This window comes from Dendropsophus ebraccatus, chromosome 6 (genome assembly GCF_027789765.1).
Source record: "Dendropsophus ebraccatus isolate aDenEbr1 chromosome 6, aDenEbr1.pat, whole genome shotgun sequence".
In the NCBI taxonomy this organism is placed as follows: domain Eukaryota; kingdom Metazoa; phylum Chordata; class Amphibia; order Anura; family Hylidae; genus Dendropsophus; species Dendropsophus ebraccatus.
In genome coordinates this window covers 93,364,246-93,382,496 of record NC_091459.1, presented here as the reverse complement: position 1 = coordinate 93,382,496, position 18,251 = coordinate 93,364,246, and the positions used below count along the sequence as shown (strand labels likewise).

The window sequence follows — 18,251 nt, the reverse complement described above, 5'->3', positions numbered from 1 at the left end:
GTCTAGAGGAGCAAACAAGCTCGTTTGCTCCTCGTTCCCTGCTCGCCGATGCCGCTATTCAACGCGGTTGCAGTCAGTGGGTGAGTGCGCGAGGGGCGGCGGGGAGCTGCGGGGGGGCTGCCCGGGTAATAGCTGATCGTCCGGGCAGCCTAAAGCTGCTATTCAACAGAGCGACGGCAGCAGATCGTTGCTGTATCAGTCTCTTGTTTTTCAACATGTTGAAAAACAAGCGACTGCAACGATCAGCCGACATGAACGATGTCCGCTGATCGTTGCACCCTATTCCACGGGACGATTATCATCCGTAGCGGCCGATATCGGCCGAATACGGCCAATAATTGTTCCGTGGAATAGGGCCTTTAGACTCATTTTCTGTCCATTAGACATGGGTTTTTACTACTCAGTACTCCTTTAACGTGTACCTGTCATCACAGCCACTGCCAGATCAGCGGTGAATACCACTCTGAGGCTGGAAGTTCGGGTCTCTATGGCTACGAATATCCATGCCTGTTCTTAGCCATGTAGACCCGAACTTCCACCCACAAAGTGGTATTCCCCGCTGATCCGGCAGTGGCCCTGATGACAGGTACATTATATGGCTATGTTCACAAACGAATAATGGCCATTATTTGATGGCTGTCCACTAAAAACGGATGTCATTTTGTACAGTGTGAACATGGCCTAAAGTATGTATTACATGGCATATTAAAGGAAAAGCAAGCGCGGATCTGTCAGCGCTTCCCCCTCGTTCCCCGCTTGCTGTCTGTGCTAGTACAGGCACAGACAGCGAGCAGTGGGAGTCAACAGGGGTGTCCTTTAACACCAAAATATTATCGGCCAGTTACAGCCGATACTTGTTTTGTGTAATAGGGTCCTAGGGGGTCAGATCACAGATCATACGTACAACTGTGAAGAAAACTAAATTGTACAAAAATGGCACTCTTGATAGTAATAAACAATATTCCATTTGGTATCCCAAAACAAGTCAATTGGTTGCTGAGCTGAATGATTGCTCCAGTACTTATATTGACATTGATAAGGACTTCTACATAAAAAAAAAGTTAGTCATTAGCTTTCAGATAGAAACATTTTTGAAGAATTTAGCTATCATTTTTTCCCAGAAGCAAACAGCTAGAGGAAGAAAATTATTACTAACCTGCAAAGCGAAGCCACAACCTTCCGGTACAAGTCCTGTGCCAAAATCCCTGTAATTACTATTAATAAAGGAACAGGCATTACCATGTACATCCACCACAGTGAAGTACACTGTGTCGCTTCCCATTTCAAAAGGATTTCCATGTTGACTAGCTTCTGAGGCTCTAAATGAAAGAGACAGATACAGTATACAATTGTATAAATGGTGTACAAAACATATTACTAAAATCATGTTTTCAGCTTAAACACCACAGTATGACAATTGGTTGATCAACCATGCCCTTAATGTCAGATTGTGGAGAAGAGTCAATTTGTGAGGAATTCCCAATACGTGCGGAATTACAGAATCTGAGTTTAGCTCACTAATGTCCTTGGCTCAAACAGGAGGAGCTGGTCTGGTATTTATTGTAACGCACTACAAGAGTCCCTGCGGACATAATATCCATGCTGGAATTTGTACAAGGTGAAAAATCAACAGCTCGGAGACGAGATCCAGACAAGTCTCCTGAAACAACATCATGAATGATGTGTTGTCTCTGGAGGGATTAAAGGACAAGTGCCATGAAATAATAATAATTTTTATTTTTTAATAATAATTTTTATTTATATAGCGCCAACAGATTCCACAGCACTTTACAATTCTGGGGGTACATACTGTACATAGACAAAAAATAGACATTACAGAGATATACATATAATTATCCATACATGAGGAGTGAGGTCCCTGCTCGCATGCATCAGCTTACATACTATCAGGAGGGGGTTTGAGACAAAATGGCAGAGGGGCAAAGTGCTTCATTGTTCTTATGGTCCGGCCATCTTTATAAATAAGGCAGTGCTGGTAAGGCGGGGTGAACCTGTCACCAGCCAATGTCTAAGTGCTTAAATGCTTGGTGTGTGTATATGTATGTGTGTGTGTGGTGGAGGTGTGTGTGTGTGTGTGTGTGTGTGTGTGTGTGTGTGTGTGTGTGTGTGTGTGTGTGGAGGGGAGGGGGTGGGTTTTAGGGTAGCAGTGAAAATTAGGGAACCTGGTAAGCCTGCTTGAACAGCTGTGTTTTGAGGGAACGTTTGAAGCTTTGTGTATTTGGATGTTAGTCTTAAGTCATTAGAGGAGCATAAGGCACGGGTAGGACGGTAGACAGAGATGAGGGAGGAGATGTATGGAGGTGCAGCACTGTGGAGAGCCTTGTGGGTGAGCAGGAGGACTTTGTATTGTATCCTGTGTTTAATTGGGAGCCAGTGTAGTGACTGGCACAGGGGGGAGGCATCGGTATAGCGGCTGGACATGGAGAGGAGCCTGGCCGCTGTATTGAGAATGGACTGGAGAGAGGAAAGTTTAGAGGAAGGAAGGCCGATTAGTAAGGAATTGCAGTAGTCTAGACAGGAATGAATCAGAGCGACAATGAGAGTTTTAGCAGATTCGACAGGAAGGAAGGGACGGATTTTAGAGATGTTTTTTAAATGCAGATTACAGGAACGTGAAAGAGATTTAATATGAGGAGTGAAGGACAGATCTGAGTCAACTATAACCCCAAGGCAGCGGGCTTGTTGTGTAGGGGTTATGGTTGCACCACAGACGGAGATGGAGATGTCAGGTGGGGGGCGGTTAGCAGAGGGAGGGAATACAAGCAGCTCAGTCTTAGCAAGGTTTAGTTTTAGGAATAGGGAGGACATAACGTTAGCAAGGTTTAGTTTTAGGAATAGGGAGGACATAACGTTAGAGACGGCAGACAGACAGTTACTGGTGTTCTGTAGAAGTGCGGGGGTGATATCGCGGGAGGAGGTATACAACTGGGTATCATAAGCATAGAGATGGTACTGAAAACCAAACTTTCTGATGATTTGTCCGATGGGTAAAGTGTAAAGTGAGAAAAGGAGAGGACCCAGGACTGATCCCTGAGGAACCCCAACTGTAAGGGGGAGAGAAGATGAGGTGGAGCCAGAAAGTGATACACTAAAGGAGCGGTCGGAGAGATAGGAGGGGAACCAGGAAAGAGCAGAGTCCAATAGAGCGGAGCGTGGAGAGAAGGAGCTGGTGGTCTACAGTGTCAAAAGCTGCAGATAGATCCAGAAGAATGAGCAGAGAATGGTCACCTTTTTCCCAGTAATTGAAGCACATTATAAAGTTATATAACTCTGTAATGTGCTTCAATCATCTATCTGCCTCCCTTCCCTGTCTTTTCCCCCCTCCACCAGGAAGTGTCCTAACACACAGACCTAATGACTCTCGTCACCAAGCTCTTCTCTCAGCTCCTTCTCCTGTTACACTGGCCTCCCCTCTCTCCTGCCCTGTCAGGTGACTCAGCTTGCTCAGCTCCCATTGGCTGAACAACTGCAAGCCATCACTTGTCACATGTCACTTGCTTATCTTCCCTCCGACTGACTCCGGCACATAGGCAGCCCCCCCCCCCTCCCCACCTCATACCCTCTTTCCTGCTACCGTGGACTTAGTGAGTGAATGAGTCATGTCACTAGAGAAGATAAGCAAGTGACAATCGGAGTTGAGCAAGCTGAGTCACCTGACAAGGAGGGGGAGGCTGGTGTAACAGGACCTAGGCCAGCCCTTCTGCTGATGACTCCTCCTCACAAGAAGGAGCTGCCTGGTGACGACAGTAATTAGGTAAAACATTTTTCACGGCACTTGTCCTTTAAAGAGAGAGGAGGCTGCTGAGACAACACCACCACATTGAGGCTATGGTCAAACATCGTAAAATGTGAAAAATATGGCTGTAACTTTGAGGTTAAAATTCAGCTGTATTTTCAATCTTATAATGCGCTCCATCAAAGTCAATGGCAGATTGTCCGACAGTGTACATACCATATAGAATAACAGCCATAATTGATTATGCCTGTCCAAATAATGAACACGCTCATTATTTAAGACTGGATTTTGCAAAATACAGTGGTACCTTGGTTTAAGAGTAACTTGCATTGAGAGCATTTTGCAAGAAGAGCTCACAGTTTTTCAAAATTGTAACTTGGTTTAAGAGCATTGCTTTGGTTTAAGAGCTCCCTGTACTGGGTGGGTGGGAAGTTAGGAGGGGTATGATCTGCATAGCGTGGTCTATAGTACTGTACTCTGACCTATAAAGTCTCCCTCACCATCCAAATGATAACAGATCCACTTCAGTCTGGGGCTTGCATCAGGAGACAAGACTGTAGGTAATTTCCCCATAGCTGTAGCCCCTTTCTCTCCAGACAGAGAGTTCTGCATTTATGTGTCAACATATGCCTTGCTCATTCCTTCATGCTCCCTGCAGTCTCTGTCAGCCCTTGTGTTTCCCATCCTCTCCCTTCCTGCTATAATGTGCCTGCACTTACACTCAGCTATACACACTACTGTACAGAAAAGTTTCTGTCTCTGTCCTCCTGCACAGCTCTGTGATTCTCACTTCCTGATTGGCCCATGCTAAACACACCATTTCCCATTGTTATCATGCGACCACACAAACCTCTGACAGCAGCCCTTCTTTTTCTATTCTAGCCTGTTGTACTAAAATACTGCATTATGGGGATCCGCACCACCATTCTGTATCTACAAACTGCTGTTTTTTTTTTCATGCTTATGCACTTACTAAACATTATACTCCGCATGCTGATTGCTATACTGTACAGTAATAGTAACATTCTATACTGTATAGTTCCTTATAATATCACATATCCAGCTTTCTAAATGTTTGTTTTACATGTTATTCAGAATAAAAAATTATTACTTTTGGGGTGTGGAACCATTTTTCTTATTCCTGATGAGAAAATTTGCTTTGGTTTAAAAGTGATTTGGATTACAAGCACGGTCCTGGAACGAATTATGCTCGTAATCTAAGGCACCACTAAACATTTATTTAATACTTTTTTAAATTTTTTACTGTGTGTGAACTCGTGCCTGAAAATGGAAAGAACACAACTTCCTGCTTAGAATGAAAAACATGTTGAAATCAGTACTATTTGTGACACCACCATATTACAAAGTTATAAGACTTGTGGAGATAAAATTTTCTGATACAAAGTGACTGGCCACCGACACATGTTGAGACACCAAAAGAAGCCTCAGCATCGAAACAAAGGGGACTCCCACTCCACACCATCTGTCATTCCATGCCCATTTCCTGTCTCAGGCACCAGAGTTAGTGCAGTGCTCAATACACAAGATAGGGGTATCAGTTAGTTTACTGTACTGTAACAAACACATTAAAAGGATTGTCTGGCCCCACCAAATTCTTGGACTTATGTAAAAAAAGAAAAACGTGATAATCACTTGCCTTAATCTCCCACATCTGATGCATCAACAACCCCTTTAATTTATGTAACATGATATTGAGGACAAAAGCAAAAGCACGAATAACATTTCAAAAATGTGTTCTTAAGGGTTTCCTAGGTGGCACTGCTGTCTTATCCTTTGGTTCATCACAGTAATAAACTGAAGGCTGACGGAATAAAATGCAGAGGTTCCAAAGTCTGCAAACCTTTTATGGCCAGGTAATATCCATGGAGCAGCCGGCAAGTTAAATAAACAGTTTTATCTAAAGCACACAAAGCAGTCTTACACACACTGGTACCAGCATCACCTACACGCTGCTGTGGTCATGAAGTCATCCTTTGATTTTGAAATTATAAAGCCCTAAAGGCGAGACACACACCAACAATTCACCTTAGGGTAACACTCGACAGGTTTCCTCCAAATCACTAAATAGTAAAGTATACATAGTCATAGTTATACAACTTAATAAACCCTATAAAATGGGATATAAAGTACAATATATTTAAAAAAAAAAAAAAAAAAAGGAATACTCTACTACAATTTTCTTCTTTTAGTCCAAAGTAAGAAAAAAAAGATTGCATGACATGACTAGAGCCATTATTAATGTTAACCAGACCAAATTAATAAAACTACTCAATATACTTATGTGCATTTAAAAGGGGTACTCCGGGCTGGGGGACATGACAGTCAGTCAGTGGCGGAGGCAGGATCCCACCGCTGCCACTGACTGACTAAGCAGACTTGAATCGCCACGTCTCAAGCAATCATCAGAGACCAGGAAGCGGCCGGGCAGCACGGACCGGAGGGGCACAATCCGGGACCCGGCGCTGGAATCGGGGAGGTAAGTGTAAGTTGTTGCCCTCATCCACCTCCCTCCACGGCTATAGGTGAAAAAGCCCCCCAGTCCAGAGTATCCCTTTAATAGACAGTGACAGCTATTCACTTTATTTCTTGTCCCAGTGACTAAACTGCAGGTAAGAAGAATTTAACCTTCTGATAGCCCCCTACTGCTCAGCAGACACCGAGGATGAAAGTATGTCTATTACCTTCATCTTCGGCACCGCTCCCATGCACTTAGTCATATACTTTATGGTCCGGTAAGAGCATTAGGAGCACTGCCCCATCTCCATAGTGACGATCCACCCTCTGGCTTCGTTGATAATCATTAGAAGGGACCGACCAGCCGGGGGTAGATCAGTGCAATGTGCCCCAGTGCCTTTAACAGTCTTTCCTGACTGCGGAGTTAACAATTAAGTGCACAGGAACAACACTGAGGATGAAGGTAAGACACATACCTTCATCATTGGCATCTCCTGCGCAATAGAGGGCTATAGGAAGGTTAGACTCCTGTTAGTTCCCCTTAAATATGTTTGTAGTTGACATAGAAGAAGGTTTGTTAGGTAACATTTGAATGTTTGCCAATGACGCAATAGTGTGTAATATAGTTTCTCGGATTGTCTGTTATATGGAAAATTATTTAACTTTATTAGATAAAAGTCAAATCAATGGAAACTGCTCATAGTGTTTCCAAATGTAACAATGTATTTTGAGAAAAAAATTCCCTATCTGATTTTTGTATTAGCAGTTCTGTGTTAATGAAGACTTCAGAAGAGAAAGGTTTAGGGGTAGTGATCTCTGACAGTTTTAAGCTGTCAGAAATCACTACACTAACCCTAAATTAGTAGGAAGAGATTGTGGTCTCACTGTATAGAGCTTTAGTGGGACCACATCAGGAAGACTGTGTCCAATTCTAGCAACCGTGTGTTCAAAATAGAATATATACAAGAGGCAGGCTACCAAAAGGAGAAGTCTGGTCAATATTACATTTGGCTGCACACAGGGGCAGTGGCAAGGGGGACATAACAAAGAAGCTTTACTTACCTATCCCCATGCTCTGCCTTACAACTCCTCGACCCCCGTCGGCCTCCTGTATCTCCTGCTCCAGTGACATCACATCACGGGCTGATGGATTGTCCACTCAGCTAGTTAGTGACTGGGGCGGGACACTGCTGCAGTCACTGAGTGGATGAGCGCTCAATCTATCAGCTGGGTGGGGTGCTTTCGCCTGGGTTGTAACAACGGATCCCGGGGGAAAATTAGTTCTGGCAGTGGTTAGAGACCCTCTGACACAAAGCTGTGGGGGCACTGGAACAGGTAAGTAGAGCTTCTTTCTTATGTTAGAATTTGGCCAGAGTTCCCCTTTAGAGAAACTACATCTGTAAATTCTGAAGGAGAAAAGAAAGGACATGATGCATCATTTACAGGTTTTCATGTGTTAAGCTAAACACAAAAACATTGGACCACAATCTGATGTTAGTTGGGGTGTAACGGGCTGCGAATGTGGACCCACTGTACCCCCCGAACCAGTTTGACTTTGGGCCACACCAGAAAGTAAAGCCTAAGAACCCTCTAGGAATTCATCTAGTATCTCACTCCAGGATGTAGAAGCTGGACTTTTTCAGCTAGGGGGCACCAAAAGTGTAGTGTGGGTAGAGACTGGTCCCATGAACCAGCCAAATAGCTTAGCTAACAAGTCGGGTCATCAACGAGATGAGACAGAGTAGTCAATAAGGCCTAGGATCAAGGCAGGTGGTGTCAGGTGCAGGTCAGACAGTTCAAGTCAGCAATTGGAGAGGTAAATGGTTCAGAAAGGGTCAGCATGCAAGAGTAATCCGAGAAACAGTCAGATATGGGTCAGGATACACAAAACAGCAGTTTCGCCAAAACACAAGACGTGGCGTAAAAGAATTGGTAGAGGCAGAAATAGGTGGAGAGTGAAGACACATTGGTCCTTTAAATCTCATGCGAAGAAGCCAGCAGCAGAGGCCAGGAGGAGCAAAGAAACTGGTCGATACCAGCGGACAAGACCAAGCCCTAGGTGGTGAGCAGTGTGGCCAGGACAGGCATAAGAGTGATAAGTATCCTGTCAGTGTTGTATTGGGGAAAAATTTGAAGCAATTTGAGAAAATATTATTTTACTGAAATCCACAGTAACTTATTGTAAGTATGTCTCCTGGATCTCGAGTTCTGGAACAGAATGGTATTACAATCATGTTTTATTTATATACAGCCAATGTTTTCAACTTTTTCACTAAGGTTGAAGAGACCTATGTCTTACCCCGTACTGCACTTTACAGATACTTTCAGTTGTGACATGTGGTAGATGTTCAATTCCCCTGCCCTAAATACTTCTCTCAATACCCACTAATTGAAGTTCTTAAGACTAACCCCCCCTCTATATGATTAATTTCATTTCTCTACAGTCAACACAAAGCAGATGGCAGGCACTGATGCCCTCTGTTACATAGGAGGACTGGTGGCTTCTCTTTCATCTTCTTACAGAGGACTGGTCTGGGGTAATCGAGTTACTAGTTATACTTCAACTTCAGTTTGACCCAGTTCGACTTCATAGAATGGGTAAGCTTTCTCATTGATTGCCATCATAGATGTCACTAACCCATGCTGATTTTAGGCACCTGATCTGGGATTGACAGTTCTGATGCCAGTTTTGGGCAGAGGTGACTGACATCTTATTTAGTCTTTTGAGTTTGGTGTATTGGATAAGAAGAAATGGCCACATCCCAATTTATCCACACAGGGCTCCAGATGGCGACCAAAATGGTCGCCAATGCAAATGACATTTTGCAAATGGCGCCCAGATTTATTAATCTGGGCGCCATTTGCGACTGGCCCCGGCGGCGCGCTGTCTCTTTAAGATGCGCGGCTGATGCGCGGCTGCCGGGGGTGTCCCGTCCTATCCCCGGCAGCGCGGCGCATCAGTGAGCTGCCTGGGGCCCTGACTTCCGGCACAGGAAGCGCACGTCAGAGACGCTTCCTGTGTCAGAAGTCACAGCCCCGGCGTACAGAGAGCTCACTGACGCGCCGCGCTGCCGGGGATAGGACGGGACACCCCCGGCAGCCGCGCATCAGCCGGGGACAGCGTCTGAAGAAGAAGAGGATCGCCGGGGGAGCGGGTTGTCAGGTGAGTTTGTGTGTTTGTTTTTTTTAAATATTGCTTAGCATAGAGGAAAGGGGGGGGGGGCATCTATAAGGGGAGGGGGTATCTATAAGGGGGGGAGAAGAGGGGGCATCTATAATGGGGGGGGGGAGAGGGGGCATCTATAATGGGGGGGGGGAGAGGGGGCATCTATAAGGGGGGAGAAGAGGGGGCATCTATAATGGGGGGGGGAGAGGGGGCATCTATAATGGGGGGGGGGAGAGGGGGCATCTATAATGGGGGGGGGAGAGGGGGCATCTATAATGGGGGGGGGAGAGGGGGCATCTATAATGGGGGGGGGAGAGGGGGCATCTATAAGGGGGGGGGGAGGGGGCATCTATAATGGGGGGGGGAGAGGGGGCATCTATAATGGGGGTAGAGGGGGTCATCTATAAGTGTAGGGCAAACTGGCTGCAGACACTGGGAGATAGATATATGCACAATTATTATTATTATCAGGGCCCCTCAGGTGTCTGTATTGTCACTTGCATTAGTCACTAGGTGAGAGATATATCTATCTATATACACATCTTGTGGAGGGTCACTATGGCTGCAGTCATAAGTCTAGCTCAGTATGTATAGACTGTTGCAAGCTTTTAAAGGGAACCTGTCTCCCCCGGTGACGGGGTGACAGGCTCCCAACCCCCCGTTAGAACCCCCTATACTCACCTCATCTTCACCCCGCTTCTGAAGATGGTCGGGTCACGGAGATCTCAGCCGCTGCAGCCTGACGCGCACACTGAGAGATGAGTCCAACACTCATAGAGAATGATGGAGCGCTGGACTCTCCCATCATTCTCTATGAGCGTTGGACTCATCTCTCAGCGCGCGCGCCGGACTGCAGCGGCTGAGATCTCCGTGACCCGACCATCTTCAGAAGCGGGGTGAAGATGAGGTGAGTATAGGGGGTTCTAACGGGGGGTTGGGAGCCTGTCACCCCGGTACGGGGGTCGACAGGTTCCCTTTAAGTTCAAGTTCAGAAGAGTAAGCCTCATTAAAAGGCTAGCCAAGTGAAGCTGAAGTACTGAGTCAGACTGGATATGGTTGTCAAGTTGCAAGTTTCCATGTTGAACGTTTTCAAACTAAGAAAAGAAAGGATCTAAAGGAGGAGGATGCTGCCGTGGCCTCTGCACACAGTAAGTCCCATTTAACATAACATTAATTTTACATGGTTTAAAATGTTGGCGACCAAATATTCTATTTGGCGCCTAAATTTTTCAGGTTAGGAGCCAATGGCTCCCAGGTAAATTTTTTAGTCTGGAGCCCTGCCACATGACACCCTTTTTATGGGACATAAGGCAATAGTGATGTGATACATAGGGGAGCATCTAAGGTGTGTAGCAGTGGAAAGAATTTTCTTAATTTTGAATTTCCTATAAAAATAATGTATATAAGAACATATTGGTCTAAGTGGTGTACCTCCACACTGACTAGTTACTAGTGCACACCCTTTCCTAACCTTACTATCTGAGGGTTAATGCTCACATTCTATAAAATATGGGTATGCCCTGCAATATCTATGGATGCTTCCCAGTAGGCTGGTTCTACAGCCTTGCTGACTATCTTTTCCTTCCCCCTCCATTCCCCATAACCCCTTTTTCTTTATTTGTACTTCACTGTTGTTAGGTTTGGGGACAGAAAGACAAAAGACAGGTGAGACCCTTGCATTGGCACCCGCTGTCCCTGCCTACTTACCACAAACTGCCCTAGAAAGCAGCAGGTAACTGGGCGACAGTCCCTAACCTTTTTGAATGTAAACACAAAAATGACACAATAAATACAGAGTCGTCTAGCCAGGTTATAAACTATCGGTCAAAGTGGTAAAAAAAACAGAAGGCGGGTAGAATTTTCTAAAAGTCAAGCCAAAATTGAATTAAACCAGGAATATGTAGCCAGGATACAAAACGCTAGCTTAGTGACCCTTAGGAGCGAGGCTCTATGGCAGGCAAAGGGGATGATGAGGGGATTAGTTTTATGGAGGCTGAATTCCCAGCCCCAGGATGTGATTGGGGACTGAGATTTCAGCCCCCCAGTACACTATAGAGCTGACTGGCGATGCCAGCTGGCTGATGGACAAGCCCCAGCCGCAGCACACACTATAGACGCCGCCAATGCGCTCCTAGCAACCTGTGGAGCCGGTTGACAGGGACATCGTCAATGCATCTAGGAGGCCGGGAGCTGGCCGAATGGCCTGGTTCATGTTGGGAAGCATTGCATTGCCCACATATACAGTGAGCAGAGATGGTAGCAGACAGATCTGAGTTTATTCACTTTAACCCCTTAAGGACCGTGGGCGAAAAATTGTAATAAAAAGCGATCAAAAAGTCGCATTTGCGCAATCAAGGTAACGATAGAAAGAACACATCATTGCGCAGAAAATGACACCTCACACAGCCCCACAGACCAAACAATAAAAGTGCTATAAGCATGGGAATGGAGTGATTTTAAGGAACAATAGTTTGAATTTTTTACAGGCCATCAGATACAATAAAAGTTATACATGTTACATATCATTGTAATTGTAACGACTTGATGGACATATATAACAAGTCAATTTTACATAAAATGGCGTAAAAACAAATACCCCCCAAATAAACTAAATGTTTTGTTGTTTTTTTTTCAATTTCACCACACATTGAATCTTTTCCTGCTTTTGCAGTGTAATTTATGAAAAAATTCAGGCTGTCATTGCAAAGTACAATTAGTGGCGCAAAAAATAAGGGCTCATTGTGGGTTTGTAGGTGAAAAATTGCAAGTGCTATGGCCTTTTAAGCACAAGGAGGAAAAAACGAAAATGCAAAAAATTAAATTGGCCCGGTCCTTAAAGGGAACCTGTCACCCCCCGTGCCGGGGTGACAGGCTCCCGACCCCCCATTAGAACCCCCTATACTCACCTAATCCCGCCGGGTCCCGCTTCTGAAGGTGGTCGGGTGATGAAGATCTCAGCCGCTGCAGCCCTGCGCGCGCGCTGAGAGATGAGTCCAACACCCATAGAGAATGACAGGAGAGTCCAGCGCTCCGTCATTCTCTATGAGCGTTGGACTCATCTCTCAGCGCACGCCCCGGGCTGCAGCGGCTGAGATCTCAGTCACCCGACCACCTCCAGAATCGGGACCCGGCGGGATCAGGTGAGTATAGAGGGCTCTAACGGGGGGTTGGGAGCCTGTCACCCCGGTACGGGGGGTGACAGGTTCCCTTTAAGGGGTTAATCACAGCTGAGTGGCTCTAGGTGTTGGATCACTACTTATCCTGAAAACAAACCATGAATTTAAAAAAAAAAAGGTTTGAGAAACCTCTTTACTATGATGAACAGAGATTATTATTATTATTATTATTAAATGTATAAAGTATAAATAAGAAACTCTGAAAAAACAGAAAACTACATTCTTTAGTTTGGGATTAAAGGACAACTCCGGCGGGACCCCCCCAAAAAAAAACAAAAAAACACAGACACACACAGACACCATACTCACCATCCCTCCGGTGACGATCGCCACTCCATTCGCCCGCCGTCCGCCTCACCGTCACCTGCGTCCGCCGTCCAGCGATGTCTCCTTCTTCCGGGTCCATGAGAGAGAAAAGGCTGCCAGCGCGCTTGCGCATCGGCAGCCTTTTCATTGGCTGGAGCGCATTACATGGCTTCCAGCAAGCTCAGCTAATCAGGGCTGAGCAAGCTGGAAGCCATGTGATGCGCTCCAGCCAATGAAAAGGCTGCTGGTGCGCATGTGCACCAGCAGCCTTTTCTCTCCCATTCACTCTCAATGAAGACGCCGAGGAGGAAGAAGACCCGGACCGCCCCCAGCTCTGACATAACCCGACACCAGAGAAGAGGACCGTGACGACTGTAATAGGTAATGTATATATTCTTTAACTGCCGGGGTGGGGGGGGGGTCGGGGGTCGAAAAGTGGGGGAAGGGGGCCAGACCGGGTATTTAACCACATTACAAAGTTATATAACTTTGTAATGTGTGTTAAATAAGCCCAAAAATTTTTTTGCCGGAGTTGTCCTTTAAGGGTTAGTATACCAACCATAACCCATCAGACTACCCTTTAAACTTCTCCATGTAAAATAACTATGGTAATTTTCTTAGGATGCTCCAAGACACCTTCCAAGGTCGCTCATTTTTATAAGTTCATAATGGTATACAATCTCTGAACATTTGCCACTAACAAATCATATAAAAATCCTGATTACATTTTTAATTTTCACAATTAACAAAATTAAATTCTGAAGCTTCTACCATTAGGCTGGGTTCACACTACGTATATTTCAGTCAGTATTGTGGTCCTCATATTGCAACCAAAACCAGGAGTGGATTAAAAACACAGAAAGGCTCTGTTCACACAATGTTGAAATTGAGTGGATGGCCGCCATTTAATGGCAAATATTTGCTGTTATTTTAAAACAACGGCTGTTATATTGAAATAATGGCAGTTATTTACTGTTATATGGCGGCTATCTACTCAATTTCAACATTGTGTGGACAGAGCCTTTGTGTTTTTAATCCACTCCTGGTTTTGGTTGCAATACTGACTGAAATATACGTAGTGTGAACTCAGCCTTATCCTGTATGATTCATATTTTGGCCGACATTTCCTCTTCCTGCATTAGATTTTATATTGCAGTAGTAACCTGTCCACATGACAGTTAATAGGTGTTATCACTATTAAATATTATATATATATGTTCATGAAGGTTATTAGCTACTCCTCCTTTACAACTTACCTCTTTATATCAATATGTTGCACTTGCTTGGCAGAGTAGACCTTACTAAGGAGTTCCTCTGTGGGCACTTGAACAAATGCACTGTCTGCACAGTACCAGTGACAATCTACTGTGCTACGCTTCAGAGCCTCAGTTACAGTATGGACATAATCTGCACTATTAAGCCCCATCTCTGCAAAGTGACAAATTAGTTGTCAGGTACAGTTATAGAATAATAAAGCTATACCCCTCTAGCACCTCCCCGCTGTAAGTGTGTGTAATAGCGCCGTCAGCGAGCAGGGAACGAGGAGCAAGGAGAGATCACCCCGGGTAATAGGGGCCTAAGCAATCAATGTCCAAAGATTGTGTAGAATTTTACTCTTCTTTGACCACAGTTCAGTGTCAGTGCCAACTGTGCCATGAGCTAAAATGTAGAGGCATCAGACATAGTCTACACAATAATGAGATGCCAACCTCATTGAGAAAATGTTGGTTGTTAGACATCCACCGCTGACTGTTCACTGCGGCCCCTATCATCCATGTTACTGATTTTTCTCCAAACGTCATGAATGTAGGCAGAGAGCATATTTAAGAACAGTTCTGTCCTATATCTTACCTTTAAGAGGGAAACTTTCCAACATATTTAAAGCCATTAGAGCAGTAATTCCTTGACTGTTTGGTGGGATTTCCCAAACTCTTACTCCCTATGCATCAGGAAAAAAATGCAGGATGTCAATATTAGAAAAGGTTACTATACTAACTAGAGGTAAATTGATCATTGCTTTGGACGTATAGCTCTAACTCTATGATATTCTAATTACTGTAACATTAAATAACTACAAAAAAAAAAAATCCCCATGCACACATATTGTGAAATCTGACAAATTCACTGGAAGTTATTTAGTGTAACTTTATTATTTCTTATGAGCACAACATTCCTTCTATGATAATCTATCTTTATTGTAGTCTTCCTGATAATTTATCAGACAAGAGAATACTCTTGTAATTTAGAGAAAATGTCAATGAAATACAGTCTAAAGGTATGGTGATAAGAACGTGAGAATTTCCTTTTCAAAGGGATATTTTTATAAATAGTCTGTAATCATATACTGCAATAGTGTGTCAGCATGGTCTACACCAGGCATTTTATCTCTAAAGCTGTAATCACATGGTAGCACGACATTACTTCTAGTACTGCTCCGTACCATGTCCCAGTTTTACATATTACATTTTGCAGGTGTGACTGTTGACTAATCCGTTTGTGATACTGTGACTCAGACAACTTGCACCCAATCCAAAATTGTAATTGGCGTCTATTACTTTTCTTAAATCCTGGTCACTTCTGGCCAGGGATATTATAATGAACGACACCTAGTTGCAATATTGCTCCTACATCTATTCCCATAGTTTTCTTTTCTCAGAGCAATCAAGCCCGGTGTGTTTGTCTCATTTGGCTGAAGACCAAGGTTAGATTAGGCTGCTATTAGGTATTGCTGGTTTTAAAAGAGGTTCAGATTATCAGACGATTTGTTTTTCTATAAGAGTTTCTTATTAGGGAATAACAGTCGAGATTAGAGGACTGTGAATTTATATACAGTTATACTGATCGCTATTACAAGCGCTGGCATATCACTAGGATCAGTCAGTGCTACTTGGTCAGATGAAATCCAACTACTGTGCCCCCTACTGATTCTCAGAATGAAAGAGTCACATTCACTTACTATTTTTCTATTTTTTTTTTTATTATTGAGTCCTCTTGACTGGCTGGTTCCTTAAGGGCCCTATTACACGGAGCGATTTATAACGATTAACGATCGCAAACAAGATTGTTTATTGTTAACCTGAAGTCTTTCGCCATATTACACAAAACAATAGTCGTTAGATACGATCGTTATTGCGATGGTTTATTCCTTCTGATCTCAGGGAAACAATGGGCAATGTGCTATTACACTGAACAACTAGTGAAAAAGTGCAGAACTTGAGCGAACAAACGTGGAATTGCAGCGAACGATTAACAATAATTTTAGGTTCAGATCTTTATCAACGATCAACGACATATGAACGATTTCTCGATTGTTGCCTGCAATTACACAGAACGATTATCGTATAAATTTGAACGATTTAACAATTTTTCGCACGATAATCATCCCGTGTAATAGGGCCCTAACTCTCGTAACAGCCACCAGTGTATTTGTTTCCCTGGATTGGGTGGACGCCTTATCAGACAGAGGGGTCTGGGGACTATTTGTTGTCTAATCACGAGCACACTCTCTTTACCCTCATAATATGCAACAACTAATAATATTTTTACCTTGTAAGTTGTAGAAATTGGTTGTACTTCCTCTGTCACATGATTAGACAAGTCACTTAGATCCAGGAGTCCACCATTACTTTGTACAACTTGGACAATGGCTTGGGCAATCCGTCCTTCATAGAAACCTTTCTTACCATGTTTAGACAGTGCCTATAATGAAGAAGTTGTCTACTCAATGTAATGCAAAGCATTAGTGTAATGTATGTGATATACTGTACTAACATTACATAATATTAAGACATGCATGTGTTAAAACAAAATTTGATACACAGTACAGTTGCAGTACAGCAGGGACAGAATCACTCTGCACTGTGCCATTCTTCAGCTATTCCTCCTAGAATTGTATGAATAAACTGACAACTGGGTGTTACCATTTCCTATGTAAACAGGAGGGTCCAATCAGTGCTGACAATGTTGGAGTTTGTAGAGACCTATCCTTTTGAGGGGCATTGTAAGAGTCATAAATTTATTTATATACAGTGATCCCTCAACATACAATAATAATTGGTTGCAGGATGACCATTGTATGTTGAAAATATTGTATTTTGAGAGCAAAATTCGATGTAAAACTGGCCCAGGTAAAGAGCAGCACAGGACATGTAGTACCACACTATACTTAGAGAATCACTACTAGACAGCCAACCAATGCATGCATTTCACTAATACTGGGGTCTTACCAGTAAAATGGCCAGTTTCATTGGTTGATCATCTAGTTATTTACATGTGCCGCAGATCCTTACTGTCTATATCATTGTATGTTGAGTCTGGCCTCAAGTCACGATGGTTCAGAAAGGACCATTGTATGTTGAAAATATTTTATCTTTAGGCCATTGTAAGATGAGGGACCACTGTATAATCTGATTCTGACATTCACAATATATTATATATAAGTGTATATAAACATGAGTTAGACAAGTTGTAACAGTGAATACAAAGAACGCCTCTCTGAATGTGTGTCAAGAACTAAGCTCCTTGATCAATGCAGATAGCAGTCGGTTATCTACCAGCGATCATATGTTACCTAAATGGCATACAAATCTTCTCTCCTGTAAACCTTATATAGAGATGCCAGACGATAAGGTGCTTACTAATATACACTAACTGTAATCCCTCAGTAGGGTTTGTATATACTTATGGTATGCTTGCAAAGTCTATAGCGGGGTCCTCAACTGGCGGACAGTTGTCCGGACCCCTGCTGCAGCTCAGTATACCTGTTTACTGAGCTGAGCTCTGCACAGTTACTATGAGTGCTCGTAACAAGCGCTCATAGTTACTGTGCAGCAGCACTAACATTTGGCTCCCTCCCTTTCAGTCACCCCTCACTGGCCGCAGCGGTCACAAGAGGCCGCTCTCTGCCTCTAGTGCAGGCACTCGAGTGACGTCACTGGAGCACCGACGCCAGGACAAGGGAGAGCGGCCTCTTGTGACCGCTGTGGTGCGGCCACAAGAGGGGAAAAGAAGAGGAGACACCCGGACCCAGGTGAGTATAAGTGTTTTTTTATGTTATATCCTAGATGGGAGTGGGGAGCACAGGCAATCTATATAATTAAGGGAGCACACAGCGGGGGTCTTTATACTGCTGGGGGAGTGCACAGGGGGGCTATCTACTACTGGGGGAGAGCACAGGGGGGCTATATGCTACTGCTGAAGAGCAGAGTGTTTCTATATACTACTGGGGGAGCGCACAGGGGGCTATATACTGCTTGGTGAGTGCACAAGGGGGCTATATACTACTGGGGGTGAGCACAGGGGGGATATATACTACTGGGGAAGCGCACGGAGGGGGGCTATATACTAATGGGCAGTGCCCAGGGGGGCTATA

At 44.1% G+C, this 18,251-nt stretch overlaps 1 protein-coding gene across 2 annotated transcripts in view; it reads right to left on the bottom strand.

Moving 5' to 3' along the window:
* The window catches only part of LOC138795800 (glutathione hydrolase-like YwrD proenzyme), a 52,637-nt gene that overhangs the window by 11,012 nt on the left and 23,374 nt on the right, over positions 1 to 18,251 (bottom strand). For both annotated transcript variants that reach the window (XM_069975380.1, XM_069975381.1), the window contains exons 6-9: positions 16,427 to 16,579; positions 14,732 to 14,819; positions 14,137 to 14,308; positions 1,157 to 1,319 (exon numbers count right to left, since the gene is read on the bottom strand). In XM_069975380.1, the coding sequence (XP_069831481.1) occupies positions 1,157 to 1,319; positions 14,137 to 14,308; positions 14,732 to 14,819; positions 16,427 to 16,579 (576 nt within the window). The remainder of the gene's footprint in view (positions 1 to 1,156; positions 1,320 to 14,136; positions 14,309 to 14,731; positions 14,820 to 16,426; positions 16,580 to 18,251) is intronic.